Raw genomic sequence first — 19,930 nt, 5'->3', positions numbered from 1 at the left:
GTTTTTAGAACACCTGGCTGAATTAAGATATGAATTCTGTAATTCATGTCTGTATATATGGACCCTCATGAGGTGGTTGAACACAGTTTCCTCTAAGTGTATAAGCATTTGTTTTACCACTTTGCTTATGCTGCAGTTTCTGTTCATGAAGAGATAGTTCTGGGCAAGGTGAAGGTCAGCATAGCTCCACTAATTGGAATAACCAATTCCAATTAGTGGAATTCCAACTGAAATGAATTTCTCATGAACTAAAAGTAGTCCAGAGTGGAAAGTGTCCCCTAAAGTAACAAAATAACCCGGAATGACAGAGGTGCTTTAATGGAGGAACGAAGGGCCAGCGATTTTATTTTGTAACGCGAGTCTCATGTCCAGTTTTACTGAAATACTAATGTTGCGTGTGTGGAAGGCATTCCTTTTACAGGAAGAGGTTTATATTAAATTGTGTGGTTTATTTTATTTATTTATTTTTTAAAGATTTTATTTATTTATTTGACAGAGAGAGACACAGCGAGAGAGAGAGAACAAGCAGGGGGAGAGGGAGAGGGAGAAGCAGGCTTCCCGCGGAGCAGGGAGCCCGCTGCGGGGCTCGATCCCAGGACCCTGGGATCATGACCTGAGCTGAAGGCAGACGCTTAATGACTGAGCCACCAGGCACCCCTAAATTGTGTGGTTTAGATTATTTTTGTAAAATATGTGGTTTAATTTTGTTTTCACTAGTATTTTCTAGCGTATTTCTAGCATATTGATGTAATAGTATTTTCCTTCACAACATGAAGCAGTGTTTTCGGTTGCATTAGACTTAATGCAGTATTGCTCTAATGCGTGTGTTTTCCTCTGTAGTCTTCCTTTTTCCATCAACACGGCTGTACCACCAGCGACACCAAGGCCAAGTACAGCAGCCGCGCTGCTCAGCTCTACCGGGAGAGGGTCAAGTCGCTGGCCTCCCAGGCAACGCGGAAGCACGGCACTGACGTAAGGCGCTGGCGGGTTGGATCGTCTCCTTCAGATGAGCAGATGAACATTTGTTTCAGTAGAAGAAGTGGTTTGAACCACTCCAGACAGTAAAACCTTCTAACAGGATTCTCTTGCAAGGAAACAACCTGTAGCTGCTTCTCATTGTTCGTGGAAGTTACGCTCTGTGAGGTTGCTGTGAGCCCTGAATTTGGAAATGCTGAAGCATCACTCCTAGGGGAGACAGAGGGCTGGGTTCCTACGAGCTTCTGGTCACGACGTTTCCATCAACAGAGCAATACATAACCTTATTTTACATGGGCTTCTGCTTGAGGACACCTTATTGAATATATTATACAATTAATTATATAATACTTAATAGCATGTGGATATAATAATATTTAATAGATAATATACACAATTTAATATATTACTAATATATAATTATTGACTCTGACATTGAACTCACTGCCCACAGCACTATATATGACTCATGCCTGAATGAAGCTTACCTAACACTGTATTTTTTCTATAAGGCACATCACAGCCTCTGTGTGCTTAGGAGCCCTAGGTAGGACTTCAGCACTAGGCTTAGGGCCCATTTTAAACAGTGAAAACACCAACAAAGCACAAAAATGTGAAAAATGTGGCCCTAAATAGGCCACGAAAAGGACACTTGTTTACAGTGTGAGAGCTAATGTGAGAAGGCAGAGCATCACCTTGTTCGATCTCAGCTGGGAACGTGTACCTTGGGTGGCTCAAATTCTTTGCTGATCTGCACACGTCTGTGAAGGACCGCAGAAGGGTCTCAAGTACCGATTTGGGGGTCACAAGTAAATTGTGGCAAGTAGGTGGATTTGCAAATATGGAAACCACTGTTAATGAGGATTGACCGTACTTTGGAACCTGCACTTAGAAATTAAGTCCTCGATCTTTCCTTTTCAGGAACAGCTTGTGAAGCTGGTACTTGACATCCTTAAGGTTTGGACGCAAAAGTGACTGGATTGATACATTACTAAAATGTGCTCAGGGGCCCTGCATAGGCCTGTTACTGACTGTATAATAGTGGAAAGTACCGATCTTTAGCAAACAGATCTCTAGAAAGGGAGTGAGACACTTAAATAAAACCCGTTAAAGCCAGGTGAAGGGCTAAGCAGAGCTTTGTGTTTTTGTTCTAGCTCTGGCTGGATAGCTGTGTGATTCCACCTTTGACCCCTCCACCGAAAGAGGAAGATTTTTTTGCCTCTCATGCTTCTCCTGAGGTATGTATTATGCTTTATACAATTTTAAAGTATGCTTACTCTTACGTTCCTAAAGGGCATATATTTAAATGTTTCACTTAGGAGACAGTCTAAGCTTCTGTAACAAACAACCCTGAAATACAGTCTCTTAAACAAGATAGAAATGAATCTCCATCAGCGGTTCCGAAGTTGGCTGTCCAGGGCTGACCGAGGGAGGGATTTATTTAGCTCTTCTCCACATGTTGGCTTCCATCTCATGGTCCAAAGTGTCCGCTCCAGCTCATGACCTTTCACAGCAATGGAAAGGGGGTAAGCATCTAGGAAAGCAAGTGCCCCATCCTTTTACTAAAAAAAATGTAGAGGTGGTGCACATCACTTGTGCTCACATCCTAGTAGCCAGAATTTAGTTGTACATAGATACCTAGCTGCCAGGGAGGCTGAGAAGTTATTACTAGTAGTCTGCCACAGTTCATCTGAGAACTATGGACCTGACAAAGAATAAAGACTTTTTCTTTTTTAAATATTTAATTAAGAGCATGCCAGCGGAGGTGGGGGGGGAGAGGGAGAGAGAGAATCTCAAGCAGACTCCCCAGTGAGCGTGGAGCCGGATGCAGGGCTCAATCCCACACCACTAGGGTCATGACCTGAGCCGAAATCAAGAGTCGGACACTTAACTGACTGAGCCAGCCAGGCGCCCCTAAACCTAAATTTTAATAGGGGTTTGAATCTCATTGTCCCAGTTTAGCTGTGTACATCGAGGGTATCTCAGGGCTATTGTAAGAATGAAGTCAGGGGGTGCCTGAGTGGCTCGGTCAGTTAAGTATCTGAGTCTTGATCTCAGCTCAGGTCTTGGTCTCAGGGTTGTGAGTTCAATCCCTGCGTTGGGCTCCCTACTTAAATAAAAGAATGAAGTCAGTACTGATGCAAGGAATTAGGAGCTGGCACAGAGTGAGCCTCCAGTAAAAGCGGCCAGAACCATGGTCTTCATTGTTGTGGTCTGATAGGAGCAACAATAATCATCCCCAAATCACTAAGATTAGGGAACATAAGGCCTCCACAGCCTAAAATATTTCCTGAGTGGTCCTTTAGGGAAATGTGTGCAGACCCCTGGCTTAGAGCCTCAGGTGTCTGTTCGCTGCCCTCCCTCCTCCCAGTCCCACTGCTGTACAACGCACTCTTTAACCAGTTTTCAAGTACAGACATGAAATTGCTGTCCCTTGATTTTTTTTTGTTATTATAATGTGCACATAGATGTTCATTGACATAGTACTTACAAGAAGTAGTTATCAACAAAGAAGGGAACAGAAAACAAAAGAAAAGATGAGGTATTCTGTCACAATCTGCACCTCTCGTTTAATATGGAACAAGGTCTAGAATATCCACAGGTAGTAGCTGCGAAGTGTTAGGGATAGAAACAACAGGCTAAAAGGAGGAGAGAGAGGAACAGTTTGATGTGGACGAGTGTTAGAATTAGTATTAATATGAACTCACGTTGTTTTAGTGAGTCTCTGTAACACACACTTGTAGACACACGGTGGAGCACTGATGACATGTGTGTGTGTGTCCCTGGGTGAGCACCAAGAGGAACCAGGGCGACCTGTGGAGAAACGGCAGATTCTAGGCCTGGGGCTGCTGGGGCAGCTGAGCCTGGAGCATCTTGTAGTGCTGGCAGAGGGGTTGGCAGATAGAGGAGGGCTGTCTAAAGGACTCGGAAACCAACCGGAAAGAGTTCCCAGTGGTCAAAGCTGGAACAATTTCAACAGCAAAATAATGACCATTTGGATTATAATCCAAGGAATAAAATAAATATCCACGAGTCTACACTAATATAAATAGATGATTGAATAAATAAATGAAGAGAAGGGACGATCTTCCTTGGAGAGAAATTCAATCATGTATATAGAGAGATAACTCTGCCCTTCAGGAGGTGGAGCTTCACCCCCTCCCCTTGAGTGCAGACTAAACTTGGTGACTCGTTTCCCAAGACTAGAGGATGGGAAAGGGGAAAATGGTAATTTTACTGCAGAAGAGCCTGGTAGGCACCACCTGATTCATCGATGATTTGATGACCATAATTGAAGTATAATTAACACAGTGTTCTTTAGTTTCAGGTATACAATATAAAGATTCAACAACTCTGTACAGTACCCGGTGCTCACCAAGATAAGTGTGCCTGGGCACCTGGGTGATTCAGGCAGTTAAGTGTCCGACTCTTAATTTCGGCTCGAGTCATGATCTCATGTGTCGTGAGATTGAGCCCTGCATCAGGCGCCACACTCAGCAGGGCGGCTGCTTGAGGTTCTGTCTGTCTGTCTCTCTCCCTCTGCCCCTCCTCCCGCATGTGCACTCTCTCTGTCTCTAAAATAAATACATAAATCTTTTTTTTTTTTTTTTTTTTTAAAGATTTTATTTATTTATTCATGAGAGACAGAGAGAGAGACAGAGGCAGAGGGAGAAGCAGGCTCCCCGCGGAGCAGGGAGCCCGATGCGGGACTCGATCCCAGGACCCTGGGATCATGACCTGAGCCGAAGGCAGACGCTTAACCGACTGAGCCACCCAGGCGTCCCAAAAATAAATACATAAATCTTAAAAAAAAAAAAAAAAGAATAGGCATGTTTTAATATTATCTTTTCTTCCTGTTAATCCAGGTACTTAGAAGGTGACTATTAAATTATTAGCTTTTCCCCTGCTTTGACTTTCTTGTGACTTTTCTTGCTTTGCTTACTGATGACTTGTTCACCTTACTGCAGGCGAGTGGCACAGGATGGGCATCAGCACAACCAGAAGCATCTTCTTTGCCACCAAGGAATGCGGAAACCACTCCAGCTAATAATGAAGGTAGTCTTCAGAACTGTCCTGTAATGCTCTCCTTTGGTTCAATGGCACGCTACGAAACTATTAGAAAATAAGATCCGTCAGGCGCCTGGGTGGTGCAGTCAGTTGAGCGTCTCTTTCTTTTTTTTTTTTTAAAGATTTTATTTATTTATTTGACAGAGAGAGACACAGTGAGAGAGGGAACACAAGCAGGGGGAGTGGGAGAGGGAGAAGCAGGCCTCCCGCCGAGCAGGGAGCCCAATGTGGGGCTCGATCCCGGGACTCCAGGATCATGACCTGAGCCGAAGGCGGTCGCCTAACCAACTGAGCCATCCAGGCACCCGAGCGTCTGACTCTTGATTGCAGCTTAGGTCATGATCTCAGGGTTGTAAGATTGAGCCCCATTTCGGGATCCATGGTCAGTGTGGAATCTGCTTAAGATTTTCTCTCCCTCTCCCTCTGCCCTTCCCACTCATGTTCTTTCTCTCTCTAAAATAAATAAATAAATCTAAGAAAGAAAGAAAGAAAATAAGATCCTTGTATTTAAAAGGAAACATGCCCCTTATAGATTATATAGTGGGGAAAAAATATTGCTGAACAGGGAATATGATCTCATTTTTATAAAAAACTGGAACAAAAACATATACACACAGAAAACATTCTGGTGGGGCGCCTGGGTTGCTCAGTTGGTTAAGTGTCTGACGCCCTTGGCTCAGGTCATGATCTCCAGGTCCTGGGATCGAGCCCCACATCGGGCTCCCTGCTCAGCACGAAGTCTGCTTCTCCCTGTCCCTCTGCCCCTCCTCCAGCTCTCTCTCTCTTTCTCTCAAATAAATAAAATCTTTAAAAAATACATATAATACATAAGAATAATTCCTATGTAAGACACAGAAAATTCATGTTTATATTTAAAAAAAAAAAAGAAAGAAAACATTCTGGAAGGCACATCCCAAATTGTTAACTGGAGAATGAAATTACTGAATGAATTACTTTTACCTTCAACTTGATATAGTTGTGAAGTGAGTGAACTTTTGTAATGAATATATATTACTTCCATACTCAGCAAGATTTCAATTTTAAAAATGATCCTGTAAATAGTTGATATCTAATGATTTGCATTCGGTGATTTTATTATAGGATTTTATCTATTTATTTATTTATTTAAAAGATTTTTATTTATTATTTGAGAGAGAGAGCATGAGCAGCAGGGGTAGAGAGAGAGAGAGAGAGAGAGAGAATCTCAAGCAGAGCCGGATGCAGGGCTCAATCCCAGGACCCTGAGATCATGACCTGAGCCAAAGCCAAGAGTTGAACGCTTAACCAACTGAGCCACGCAGGTGCCCCAGGATTATATTTATTGTAAATATATCAATTGCTTGCATTTAAAAAAATCACTTATGTGATATGAATAACAAGGATCAGACCTCAACATTTTTTGGTTTTAAGATTGAATTTTTTTTTATTTTTAATTTTTTTTAAAGGTTTTATTTATTTATTTGACAGAGCACAAGCAGGGGGAGCGACAGGCAGAGGGAGGGGGAGAAGCAGACTCCCCACTGAGCAGGGAGCCCGATGCGGGACTCAGTCCCAGGACCCCGGGACCATGACCTGAGCCGAAGGCAGACGCTTAACTGACTGAGCCACCCAGGTGCCCCAAGATTGAACATTTTTTGTCAGCCAGAAAGTTCGTGTAAATTAACAGCACCATTTGACAACTGTTCAGGGAACCCCTGGGGTGTGGTGCCAGAAGTGTGGGCTGGTATAAACTGAGCCTGGAACTACTTTCGGGAACTTCGTGTAATAGGAAGACCAAACACTCAACCAACTTTATGACTAAGATTCTTACTTGAGAAACTTTCTGGCAATGGTTTTGCTGGAGGGTTGGGGAGTGACTGGTATTTATCGAGAAGAGAGTCCTAGGAAAGTGATCATTCGGGTCTCTGTGAGAGTGGGGTCAGGGAGCATGCTGGAAGGAAAAGTCACTTCATTTGTACTGAATTCTAGGTATAAGGGGAGGAATGTCTGAGATTCCATCAAACAGCAGATTTTAGGATGCCTGTTTTTAATGTTACTGGTCTTAGGAGTTGACCTATCAGCAAACCAGGATGGGAACATTTTGCATCCTGGGGAACAGTGAATGGAGTTGGGACAAGTGTCCAGCATTTTGGAAAAAATAATAAAGCAGAATTCCTTCTTTACTCTTTACATCAACCTAAATTCAGTTAGATCAAAGATTAAATATATATCATGAAAATGTGAGGTTACTAGAAGAAACATGGGTGAAGCTTTTCTGGCAACCTGGAATGGGGAAGCCCTTCTATGCATATTCAAGCCTCATGAGGAGAAGAGATTAATGAATCTATTACAAATAATAACAATTCAGTTCTGAAGAAATGCTTTAAAGACAAGTGATAAACGCTTGCAATTCATATATAGGCAAAAAACTTGTTTCCTTAATGTGCAAAGGACTCTGGCATGGCTGGGTTTTGTATGATTTGCAACCTACGGTTGCATTTCATTTTTTGTGCATATGACCCTAAATGTTTGCTAAGAACCCACCTCGAAGTGGTGTTTCGCTTTTCAGTTTCTTAGACCTGCACCAAACTGCGGCCGCACCGGTCCTTTGGTTCTTGCCTATGTTTGCTTTAGGTTTTGCTTGCGCTGTCCCCCCTCATTGCCACGTGGCTACCTCTGTCCTGCTCGAGGGCCTCTCCTCAGAGAGACCACGTCCATCCCATGGGCACTCCAGGTCCCTACCACATTCATGTGTCTGGTCTCCCCCGTAGTGTAGCACACCTTGGTTCTGGGAATGACTGTGCCCCATTAGCTCACTGGGCTGTGAGCACCTCCACGGAGAGGTGGTTTCTTTTTTTTTATAGAGATTTTTTTTTTTTTTTTTTTATTCATTTGAGACACAGAGATACAGAGAGAGAGAGAGCATGAGCAGGGAGAGAGGCAAAGGGAGAAGGAGAAGCAGGCTCCCTGCTGAGCCAGGAGCCCGATGTGGGGCTCGATCCCAGGACCCTGGGATCATGACCTGAGCCGAAAGCAGATGCTTAACCATCTGAGCCACCCAGGCGCCCCGAGGTGGTTTCTTAAGATAAGGAATCTGCCTGCACCATTGATCGGTTTGTCATTATCCGTAAGGACAGAAGAAAAAAAATAATCCCAACACTCTCCTGACTAACACAGAGAAAAGGTGGCCTTTGTACCTTCCAACAGTACAGATGACAATTTGAATATTGTTATTATTACAACTAATTAGCCTAAAAGGCCTTTTGAAGTTGAAGCTCACATGCCACGGAGGCCCATGCGCCCTCTGGAGTCCAGGTGTCTCGTTTGTTTTACTAACAGGAAACTAAGGTAACTAAATACAGAGCAAGATTTTGTTCTTGTACATATTTTATTTTTTTTAAGATTTATTTATTAGAGAGAAAACGCGCGCGCTTGCATGTGTGTGGGGGGAGGGGCGGAGGGAGAGAGAGGATCCTCAAGCAGGCTCCCCGCTGAGTGCAGAGCCCGATGCGGTGCGGGGCTTCATCTCACAACCCTGAGATTATGATCTGAGCCCAAGCCAAGAGCTGGACGCTCAGCCAACTGAGCCCCCATCATTCTTAGCTGGAAAGTTCCTCCTGAAGGTTTTATTGTTTAGAAATTCCACAGCCACTTGCCCCTGCAGCGGAATTTCCTCCTTCCTTCCCGACCAGTCTCTCACCAGCAGCTCTCAGCTCTCAGCTCTCCGGGGGGGACAGGGTGCAGTCTTGAGTCAACTTAAAGATTACATCATGAAAAGGAAGAGCAAAAGAATTTTGACCAATGGAATGTGGGTCCTGACATCCTCTGCTTAAGTATCCTTATTCCCTGGCATTCCTCCAGTGGCCAGCAGTTCCTGGCCCATGATAGGTAATCAAGAAATGTGTAGTCAGTCCTTTTTCCACAAAATGCCATTGTTCTCACTCATCCTGCTTTGCCTTCTTAAATGCCTTAACTAGAGTTACCTTTTTTATAGGGGCTTCTGGGTGGCTGAGTGGGTTAAGCGGCCGACTCTTGATTTTGGCTCAGGTTGTGATCTCGAGGTCCTGGGATTGAGCCCCCACGTCCAGCTCCTTGCTCAGCAGGGAGTCTGCTGGAGGATTCTCTCTTTCTCTCCCTCTCTCCCTCTGCCCCTCACCCCGCTCGCACGCTCTCTTTCTCTCAAATAAATCTTTTTTTTTAATTTTTTTTATTTTTTTATTTTTATTTTTATTTTTATTTTATTTATTTATTTATTTTTTTTTTAAAGATTTTATTTATTTATTCATGAGAGACAGAGAGAGAGAGAGAGAGGCAGAGGGAGAAGCAGACTCCCAAGGAGCAGGGAGCCTGATGTGGGACTCGATCCCAGGACCCTGAGATCATGACCTGAGCCGAAGGCAGACGCTTAACCATCTGAGCCACCCAGGCGCCCTATTTTTATTTTTTTTAAAGATTTTATTTATTTATTTGAGAGAGAGAGAGAGCGCAAGAGGGGGTAGGGTTAGAGGGAGAAGCAGACTCCCCGCCGAGCAGGGAGCCCGATGTGGGACTCGATCCCGGGACTCCGGGATCATGACCTGAGCCGAAGGCAGTCGCTTAACCAACTGAGCCACCCAGGCGCCCTTTTTTTTTTTTTTTTTAAAGATTTTATTTATTTATTTGACAGAGAGATACACAGCGAGAGAGGGAATACAAGCAGGGGGAGTGGGAGAGGGAGAAGCAGGCTTCCCGCCGAGCAGGGAGCCCGATGCGGGGGCTCGATCCCAGGACCCTGGGATCATGACCTGAGCTGAAGGCAGACGCTTAACGACTGAGCCACCCAGGCGTCCCCAAATAAATCTTTTTTTGAGAGAGAGAGAGAGAGAGCACGCAAGTGGGAGGGGCAGAGGGAGAAGGTGAGAGAGAATCTTAAGCAGGCTCCACGCTCAGCACAGAGCCTGACATGGGGCTTGACCTCACGACCCTGAGATCGTGACCTGAGCCAAAATCAAGAGTCAGACACTTAACCCACTGAGCCACCAGGCGCCCCAAATAAATAAAACTTTATAAATAAATAAATAAACAAATAAATATTTATTTATAAAAAGTAAGACCAGTATGTTTCCTCTAAACCTCTGTCAGGCCTGCCCTGTTTTAAATAACAGCTTTATTTTTTTTAATTTTTATTTTTTTTAAAGATTTTATTTATTTATTTGACAGAGACACAGCGAGAGAGGGAACACAAGCAGGGGGAGTGGGAGAGGGAGAAGCAGGCTTCCCGCCGATCAGGGAGCCCGATGCGGGGGCTCGATCCCAGGACCCTGGGATCATGACCTGAGCCGAAGGCAGACGTTTAACGACTGAGCCACCCAGGCGCCCCTTAAATAACAGCTTTATTGGCATATAATTCACACATCATAAAATTTACCCTTTTTTAAACTGTTGAACTCAGTGGTTTTTGTATATTCACAAGGTTGTGCCACCATCACTGTTTACTTCAGAACATTTTCAGCAGCCCCCAGAGAAAGCCTGTACCGATGAACAGCCCCCATCCTGCCCTGCCTCCAGCCTCTGGCAACTGCCAGTCTGCTTCTGTCTCTAAGGATTTGCCTGTTCTAGACATTTCATATCAATGGGATCCTACGATGTAGGGTCTTCTGTGACCTGCTTCTTGAGCTTAGCATCATGTTTTCCAGGTCCATCCATGTGGTAGCAGGTGTCAGCACATCATTCCGTTTTCTGGCCAAGTAATAGCCCATTGCCTGGATAGACTACATTTTGTTTATTCATTTTTTGTCAAAGATTTTATTTATTTACTTGACGAGAGAGAGAGAGCACAAGTAGGCAGAGCGGCAGGGAGAGGGAGAAGCAGGCCCCTTGCTCAGCGGGACTTGATCCCAGGACCCCGGGATCCTGACCTGAGCTGAAGGCAGACGCTCAACCGACGGAGCCATCCAGACGCCCCTTGTTTATTAATTTTTAAAGTAATAAAATAAGGAATAAAATTAAGATAAACGATTTTTTTAATGAAGACCTAATAGAGTTTCCTAACCAGAATAATTTTTTAGGCAAACTAGGAAACAGGGCAGATTTTTCTGGCACCTGGAAATTTAGGTTTCTATCACTGATACGATTGGTGTTGGAATTTACAAATGTTAACATATATTGGGTGTTTAATCCACATATGTACTAGGTATCTCAGAACAGTTTATTTTAAAACACCAGATCATAAGGTAGAATTTTGAATGATATGAACTAGAGAGACCACGAACATTTTTATCCTATAAAGCAACTGAATAAAAAGTATACTTCTATTTCAATGGACTTTTAAATCAAATTTTTTTTTTAATCAAAATTCTTATAATGATAAAATAGAATATGGAGCTAGACAGAGAAACAATCATTGGCAAAATTGGGTAAGATATGTGGAACCAAGAAAGTAGAATTTATTACATATTCAAAAGCACGTTTGATGAGTATATTTTCTGCATTAATATCATATATTTACCTTGCAGGTGGACCAGAACAAGGACCGAGCGTGGAAGGTCTTAATGCACCAACGAAGGGGGCTTCAGGTAATAGGCCTACGACTCTATATTCTGATTTAAAGAGTGAGATTCATTAAGTAATAGGCCTACGACTCTATATTCTGATTTAAAGAGTGAGATTCATTAAGACAAAGAATGAATCCCATCTTTACATTCTGCCTAGATTTTGTAGACTAATACAGCGTCATGACCGTTAATCTGTTAATAAGATTTTATTGAGCAAAAAAGTGTTTTCCGTCTTAGCCAGCTTGCGGCCCGTGAATTGCAGCAGCTGGTGTCCCTGGATGAGGTCGCTGCTGAGGCTGTTGATCTGCTCATTCGTGTTGTGCTGGTTTATGTTCCCAGCACGAGCAGAAGGCAGAGCAGCCCTGTCATTCCCATTGACTCAAGAACTCCTAGTATTTTCTTCTCTTTCTGATTTTACAGTGATCTCCAATGTTTCATTATTAGGGTATTATATTCTGAAATTAGTGCATATTACGTGGCATTAATTGGAAAGCAAGTACTTTGGTGAAAAACAGTTAAACTATTAGAAATGTTCTGGATATTTTCATCCTGTGTTAATAGCCTTGTAGGAGGTTGGGGGCCGATTATGTGACTACTGCCACACAGATCCAAAAGGAGGTGCTGGAAAGAAAAACTTGCATAAATATCTTTTTCATACTTGAAATGTAATGATGTTATATTCTCATTAGGGCTAAATCTGAATCTTTTGTTGTTTGTGGTTTTATGCTGCCTTTTCCTATTAAAGCACATTCTCATCTTTGTAAGATAAAAGTTAAAATTTTATTCTTACTGAGTCTCTTAAACATAGACTCTATAATCTATGATTAAAGTTACCCAGAAAACAATGTTTAAGGAGCTCTATCTTAAAGCATCATATATTTTTGTACAATTTAGAAAGTACTGCTACTAAAATAATGGAATGCTTTGTAATTCTTATTGATTAATACGATAAAATCTGTATATAAGTCAAGGTGAAAAAGCACATCACTGCTTTAGTTGTATATATAATGCCTGGCTAACTTTATATTTTAAAGTAATTCTAAAAGTTTTTGAAGAGCAGATCTTAATAAGAGAGTTTGTTCTAATATACATAAAAAATGCTCCTGAAGAAAGCAGTGTATGGGGTCAGGCCAGGCTCTTTATTTCTCTTCAGTGTGGTATGCAGAAGACATTTTCTCTGAGTTTGGATACTACTTGGAAATACCAAGAAACTCCATTTAACCAAGCTCTTAATGTAAAATACACTCATATGCCTGAGTCTTCTGGGTGACAAACCCATGTGGAAAATGTTACAGTCTCTTAAATAAGGATATGTGTATCTTAAGATTTTTTAAAAGATACACTAAAAATAGAAAAATTATGTATTTCTATTGGTCTGACTTTCTATTTTTTATTTTTTGGCAGAGGTGTCCTCTATCATAAAAAAGAAACCAAATCAAGCTAAAAGAGGAGTGAGTATCGTGTGTAAATACCTGGTGGCTCGGCTCTAAAACAGCCCACGCTCTCGAGAAAGCCACCTTTGTCACTTCCCATATTGTGTATAATACATGTGGCTTTGATAAAGAACTTATGCTTTGTGCAATGAGGTGAATGTTAGACGTAGTGAAGATTTTCTAGAATGAGTATTCGACGACATTTTTCTGTCGACAGAATTAAAAAAAAAAATCAGTGGAGGCTCCATGGAAGTTCCTGTCGTGTGTGCATTTCTGTAAGCGATGCCTTCACTCGAGGCTTGGAGGGTTGTCGTCCACTGAGCTTTCAGAGAACACGATTCCCTGTAGAGCCCGTGTTCTGGAGGCAGGCACCAAGGCAGCCACTTTGTCACCTCATGGCTGTGTGATCTTAGTCAGGTCACTTAACTTGCCTGAGCTTGAGCTGCTCACCTGTGAACTGGGGCTAATAGCAATGCCAGCTTGACAGGGTCATGAGGACTAAGTGAGAGAATGAATGTAAAGTGCAGGTCACAGTGCCTGGCAGGTAACAAACCTTAGTCATGTTAGCTGTTGCTGCAAAAGCTTTCAAACAGTTTGGGTAGAATCTAATTTTATATATCTTCTAGCTTGGAGCCAAAAAAGGAAGTTTGGGGGCCCAGAAAGTGGCGAATACATGCTTTAACGAAATTGAAAAACAAGCCCAAGCTGTAGATAAGATGAAGGAACAGGAAGACCTTCTGGCCAGGGCGGCACCTAAGGAAGAATCAATGTAAGTTTAACTTAGTTCTAGTAGTGTGTTTTTAGTGAATAAAACTGTTAATCAAACAACTCTGAGGTTTGCTTTCTAGATGCCATTTAATTTTTTATGTTTTATTTATTTATTTATTTTTTGGTGCTGGGGAGGGGGGCTGCCTGGATTGGAGAAATTGGAATGATAATGTGGAGTCCCTTTAAGTCAGGCCAGTCATTTACATTTTATCTGAGAGGAGCACTGGAATGAAGGGAGTGTATTTTGGAAGGTGAGTTTGGTAGTGAGATCAGGACACACAGAATGGGGCAGAAACTGGAAGCCAGGAGGCCAGTCAAGAGAATGGCTGTAAGTATACACTGAAGGCTCTTGAGAGGCTTTGTTTGTGCTGGAAACAGAAGAGCAGTATGGCCGTCTGGAGAGTGCATGTGCTGGGTATAAAAGATCTCTGGGAGAGAAGAAAGCAGGGTGAACACAACACAGAAAGGAGAGCCGGCTTGGGTTCCTAGTTCTTATGTGTGTTTATTTTGCTTTTATGGTATTTTCTCTTCTTTTCATGTGTATTCTATCAGTTTTGACTTGAGTTACTATAGACTGCATCATGAAGAAAATAATAATGCTTATTTTATGAGGTTTAATGGAATTAAGAAGTCAGGCCTCCGTGTTTCTCAGAAATGCGGGAGCCCCTCCCAGTCCTGGCTCAAGGGAGGGCTTGCAAGCCACTCAGATCAAGCAAGGGAAGCAGCTCTGCCTCTTCCTACTCTCCCCACCAACTGTGCAGACTCCTCTGAGAGTGGGCCCAGGAACTGCCTGCCTGGAGGTGAGGACGAGGCTAGTACACAGTCAGAATTTGAAGATTAAGTTAGTTAATGCTCATCAAAGTGCATCAGACAGTGCCTGGTGCAGAGTAAGTGCTCAATCAGTGTGCTTTCTTACTATTCATACTAACAGTTTGCCAAGGGGCTTTCTAGTTGGCTAAGCCCGGAGAATTTGAAGTTATTTCTCCTTGTCATTTAATTCGAAGAACATAGGGGGCAGCACTAAATTGTAGTTAGGCTAGATATGGTTTGAAATGCTTTCTGTAAAATGTACTTCCAGCGGTCACAGACCTCACTTTAATTTCTCTAAGCTAGGTTCTTGACCCTGGGGAATGGGGCGGAAGGTCAAATCTGAGGCTCTAGACTGCTTCTCTTGATGTTTGGGAGTGGGCTGTGTGCAGATTGCTCATGAGTGGTTTTCCTGGAGCGTATAAAATCCAGTGCCTGATCCCATCACTCCCTGCGGGTCCAGGGGATGGAGATTAGCACACCAGCCTTAACTGGTAGCTTTCATTAGGACGGTTGGGTGCAGCATATACGCAGAGATGTGGGCCCCAGGGTGTTTATGGATCTGACCTGGGAACCTGCTTTGACAGCTTTCTTGGCTACGCTCAGGACAGCCATACCACTGTGCCCAAAACACTGCCCTCCCTCGCAGACCCGGGGCAGCCCAGTTCCACCAAATTAGGGCTGCGCCAGCCTGAGAAAGTACATGTTTTATCCTTCAGATTTGACAAGGGTATTCTGCAAGTTCATGTTTTAATGGCTGTGAATAGTTATTTCAGTTCAGTAGACTGTCAGGAGCAGCCTGTTTCTCTCTCATCAGCCTGTGAAATTCTGACTGTGTACTGGCCTCGTCCTCACCTCCAGGCAGGCAGTTCCTGGGCCCACCCTTAGAGGAGTCTGCACAGTTGGTGGGGAGAGTAGGAAGAGGCAGAGCTGCTTCCCTTGCTTGATCTGAGTGGCTTGCAAGCCCTCCCTTGAGCCGGGACTGGGAAGGGCTCCCGCACTTCTGAGAAACACGGAGGCCTGACTTCTTAATTCCATCAGTGCTGCTGGCCCCGTGTTACCGGAAGCCTGGGCAGTCAAGTGCATGCTTTTCATGGGCAAGAGACCCAGTCCCATGTCAGATCCGGAGAAGGAAAGCTCTCCCATCTCCTCTCTCCCTAGTAGAACCTTTCTCCCCATCCATTCGTCTTCTCCAGAAGAATCTGTTGCTACAGTTTTATCTGTTCATGATTTTCAGCAGATTGTTGTCTTCCTCCAAAAAGTATACTCAAAGCTATTATGTATTTTCTGAGTGATAAAATTGAGTACATTGCTAGAATCTGTTCTGTAGGAATAATAGTAAAGAGAGCAAAGTGCCAGATCAAAACAAAACAAATCCTGCTTATGAAGGAAGAAAACAGCAGACAAGCATTTTTTTTTTCTATTTTCTATTGACTATGTTTTTCTAGTAAGAAATATCATTGTCTTTCCCTGTTAATACAGAGAAATGTATTTATATTATTGTGGAATTTACACGGTGCCTTACGAGGAATTCATGACATTTTACACAATTTTAGAAAATGGATAATAGCTTACAGTTCCTGATAAAATAGGTACAGCACTTTTCAGGACCCCGACATTTTGTTGCTGTCTTACTAATATAAAATACTCTTGTTATTGCTGACACAGGCATAGTTTTCTTTACAAAAAATTAAGTATTTATAACATGTTTAGAAATCTGGGAGTCAGGGGCGGTGTTGTATACCTCTTTTTACCCCTTTGGTGCATCATTTGTAACAGGCGTTTGATAAGCAGATCATTAGTGTCCAACTTGTAGCACAATTTTAAATGCTCTCAGAAGCCTCATATAGAGATCCTCTGAAGAATCCTTTTGCAATTAAGTAACTGCTGCTTAATTTATCTGTTTGTAAAGTCAAATATATTTAAGTATGTGTGTGTGTGTGTGCATATACTTAAACCAAGCAAACCAGTGAGACTACCCTTATACTTTTGCTATGTAATGTAGAAGTATAAATAAAATATTAATCCACATAAGGAATTCTGCTTTTTTACTATCCTATATAACATAATTTCAGTATATATTATGTTATTATGTAGCAGGTGGTATAAACCATTATACGGTGATAGCTGATATGAACTAGAACAGTAAGGTAGGATCAGCAGCAACAAAAAGTGGCTGTAAACTCATTCAAATTTTCTTGAGCATCTACTCAAAAAAGACCTTTGGGGGGACAAAAAGCCAATTTGCCTTCCTATTTATTAATTATGGAAAGAAGCACGAAGCTCAAATTATAAGCGATGTGTTTAATTTTGCTTAGTGTTTTAACTTGAGAAAACAGAATTAAAGCTAAATTAAGGAGCATTTGGTTTTTCTGGCAGCGTTTCATCACTGCGATTAGCCTATAAGGATCTCGAAATTCAAATGAAAAAGGACGAGAAGGTGAACATGAGTGGCAAAAAAAAGATAGAATCAGAGAGACTTGGCATGGGATTTGGAAACTGCAGAAGGTATGTGGCTTCCAGGATTTAAACCGGGTTGCTGATCGCGAATGGCTTTTCCTTATTAACGTCAACTTGAAAAGCATTTTTTTGTGATTCCTTCCTTTCTTCAATTTTTCCTTTCATAGTCAACATAGCATGAAAAATTCCAAATTTGAGTCTCAAAAAAAAAAGGAAATAGGCCTGACTTGTTGCTAAGCAGATGCCACAGACAAAACTGATATGTGTGACTGTGTTTTGTGTAATTGGTTCCAGTCCTCACTAAGGCTTTTCAATGCTGATGCCAAAAAATATATGTACTGTTTTTATTGCTCATGTTTTTAACCCCACTAATACATTTTTGTTTTTGCTGAGAGTATAGATTAAAATGTTCAGGGGCGCCTGGGTGGTTCAGTCGTTAAGCGTCTGCCTTCAGCTCAGGTCATGATCTCAGGGTCCTGGGGTCGAGCCCCGCATCAGGGAGCCCGATTCTCCCTCTCCCTCTCCCTCTGCCAGTCCCCCTGCTTGTGCTCTCTCTCTCTCTGTCAAATAAATAAATAAAATCTTTAAAAAAAATAAAAAATAGGGGTGCCTGGGTGGCTCAGTCTTTAAGCGTCTGCCTTCAGCTCAGGTCATGATCCCAGGGTCTTGGGATCGAGCCCCACATTGGGCTCCCTGCTCAGCAGGAAGCCTCCTCCTCCCTCTCCCACTTCCCCTGCTTGTGTTCCCTCTCGCTGTATGTCTCTCTCTCAAATGAATAAATAAAATCTTTTAAATAAATAAATAAATAGTTCATTCTTTGGTGAACACAAGTGTCTTCATAAACGAATGTAATTTTTTCCCATTTTATTCTCTATTTTCTCAAGTGGTATTTCACATTCCGTGACTTCAGATATGCAGACCATTGAACAGGAAACACCAATCATAGCAAAACCCAGAAAGAAGTACAGTGATGACAATGATGATTCCTATTTTACTTCCAGCTCAAGGTAATCTGCTAAAAATCTACCTTAAAGCGTTGTCTTGAAAGCAGTGATTAGTGTGGACTTACTCGCTTATTTGCATTAGGAGCACATACAAATGCGTTTATTTCATTGCTTTTAAAAGCTTTAGCTGGAGTCAAGGGTGTCCTTTGGAAAAAAATTGGGGAAACAGTTACAAGTGGACCATGCTTGCTAATACTAAGATGTTTGAGAATAAAAATCATCAACCGAGAGTTAAAATGAGAGGTAGGAATTTATGTTTATCTAAATGTGAAATTGGAGAAATAAAGCAAGATCCCAGAGGTCCAGATCCTTTTGTTTCAGAATACCCGCTTCTGGAGTCTCCAGCTGGCAGGACGGAATCTTAAGTAAACACTACTGTGTGTGCGTATCGATTCATGGAAAACGCTAGTGTGCTCTGAAGGCTCCCAGGGCCAGCTGACTTCCGGCGCGGCAGTGTTCACCATCAGGTGGGGACAAGTTGCCTGACTCCAGTGTGAAGCCGACCGTGGCTGAGTGCCGTGGTTCAGGTTCAGGGGCCCGAGGGGCAGGGAGAACAAGTTTAAACCTGACCCGACTCCCTTTGTGAGGTTCTTCTGAGAACCTGACTGGCACAGGGAGAGACTGCTAAAAAGGCAGCACATAGCCCTGGGCTGTTGTTAACTGGAGGTGGGCACCAGCCGAGAGCACGGCGCTGAGAGTGTAGGCCCCAGTGCAGACGGCCTGGGTTCGAATCCTGACTGGGCCGCTTAATGACTGTGTGACCTTGGCCAAGTTACTCAGCCTCTCTGTGCTGCAGCTTCCTCATCTGTAAGTTAGGGATACTGGTATCTACCTCACAGTGTTGTGGGGGTGGGTACATGAGTTCATGCAAATGGAGCGTTTGGAATAGGGCCTGACTATTATTCGTGTTACGTTTAGCTGCTATTATGATACAGAAATTCAGTTCAAGAGACATGTGACCCAGTCACAATGTTTAATTACTGTTTTTAGATACTTTACCACATTGAGGGCCACCTTCAGGTTTGGAGTTTGGGAAAACCGAACGTATGCCTGTCAGTAACGGACTCCACCGGTCACGTCTAGAAGGGTGTTACTGTTGACTGGCAGCTACGTAGGCTTCCAGGGTTTCCATATATAGGAAGTGGACAAACACGTCACATACATAGCCAGGACAAAAACATGTTACTACTAACTAGGGGCGCCTGGGTGGCTCAGTTGGTTAAGCGACTGCCTTCGGCTCAGGTCATGATCCCGGGGTCCTGGGATCAAGCCCCGCATCAGCCGGAAGCCTGCTTCTCCCTCTCCCACTCCCCCTGCTTGTGTTCCCTCTCACGCTGTCTCTCTCTCTCTCCCTGTCAATTAAATAAATAAATAAAATCTTAAAAAAAAAAACAAAATACTAACTAGAAGCCGGTCGTGAGATACATTCTTCAAAGTTCATAGGTTAGTACTATCCTTAAAAAATTCTTCTCGCATAGCTTCCCATTATTTCAAGTCCAGATATTTTACCAAAAAAAGTGAGTAGTTTCGTGGTGGTCCCTGTCAGTGCTGTCAGAGACAGAGGGGGGGTTTCTCTTGGCCTGCTCTCGGTAACCTGTATAACACGCCAGGTTTCGGTTTCCTTAGAGGTCACTCCCAAAGCATGCCTTTTAAACGTATTTAAATACATTTTCTATGGGATAAAATTAAATTTCTAACTTGATTTGAGAGCTGCATGCACGTCAGATCATTTCAGATTCACTCTTTTTTTTCTTTTTTTTTTTGATAGAGATACAGCGAGAGAGGGAACACAAGCAGGGGGAGTGGGAGAGGGAGAAGCAGGCTTCCCGCGGAGCAGGGAGCCCGATGCGGGGCTCGATCCCAGGACCCTGGGATCATGACCTGAGCTGAAGGCAGACGCTTA

The 19,930-nt window shown here is 42.9% G+C and overlaps 1 protein-coding gene across 1 annotated transcript in view; it reads left to right on the top strand.

Annotated features, from left to right (window-relative positions):
- ARFGAP3 (ARF GTPase activating protein 3) overlaps window positions 1-19,930 on the top strand; it is a 50,236-nt gene that overhangs the window by 12,185 nt on the left and 18,121 nt on the right. Inside the window, exons 4-11 of the mRNA XM_036088316.2 lie at window positions 841-972; window positions 2,130-2,213; window positions 4,944-5,031; window positions 11,517-11,576; window positions 12,960-13,006; window positions 13,615-13,757; window positions 16,943-17,071; window positions 17,908-18,030. Of these exons, the coding sequence (XP_035944209.1) occupies window positions 841-972; window positions 2,130-2,213; window positions 4,944-5,031; window positions 11,517-11,576; window positions 12,960-13,006; window positions 13,615-13,757; window positions 16,943-17,071; window positions 17,908-18,030 (806 nt within the window). The remainder of the gene's footprint in view (window positions 1-840; window positions 973-2,129; window positions 2,214-4,943; window positions 5,032-11,516; window positions 11,577-12,959; window positions 13,007-13,614; window positions 13,758-16,942; window positions 17,072-17,907; window positions 18,031-19,930) is intronic.

The sequence above is a fragment of the Halichoerus grypus genome, chromosome 6 (genome assembly GCF_964656455.1).
Source record: "Halichoerus grypus chromosome 6, mHalGry1.hap1.1, whole genome shotgun sequence".
Taxonomy (NCBI): Eukaryota; Metazoa; Chordata; class Mammalia; order Carnivora; family Phocidae; genus Halichoerus; species Halichoerus grypus.
This window is presented reverse-complemented; position numbering and strand designations above follow the sequence as displayed.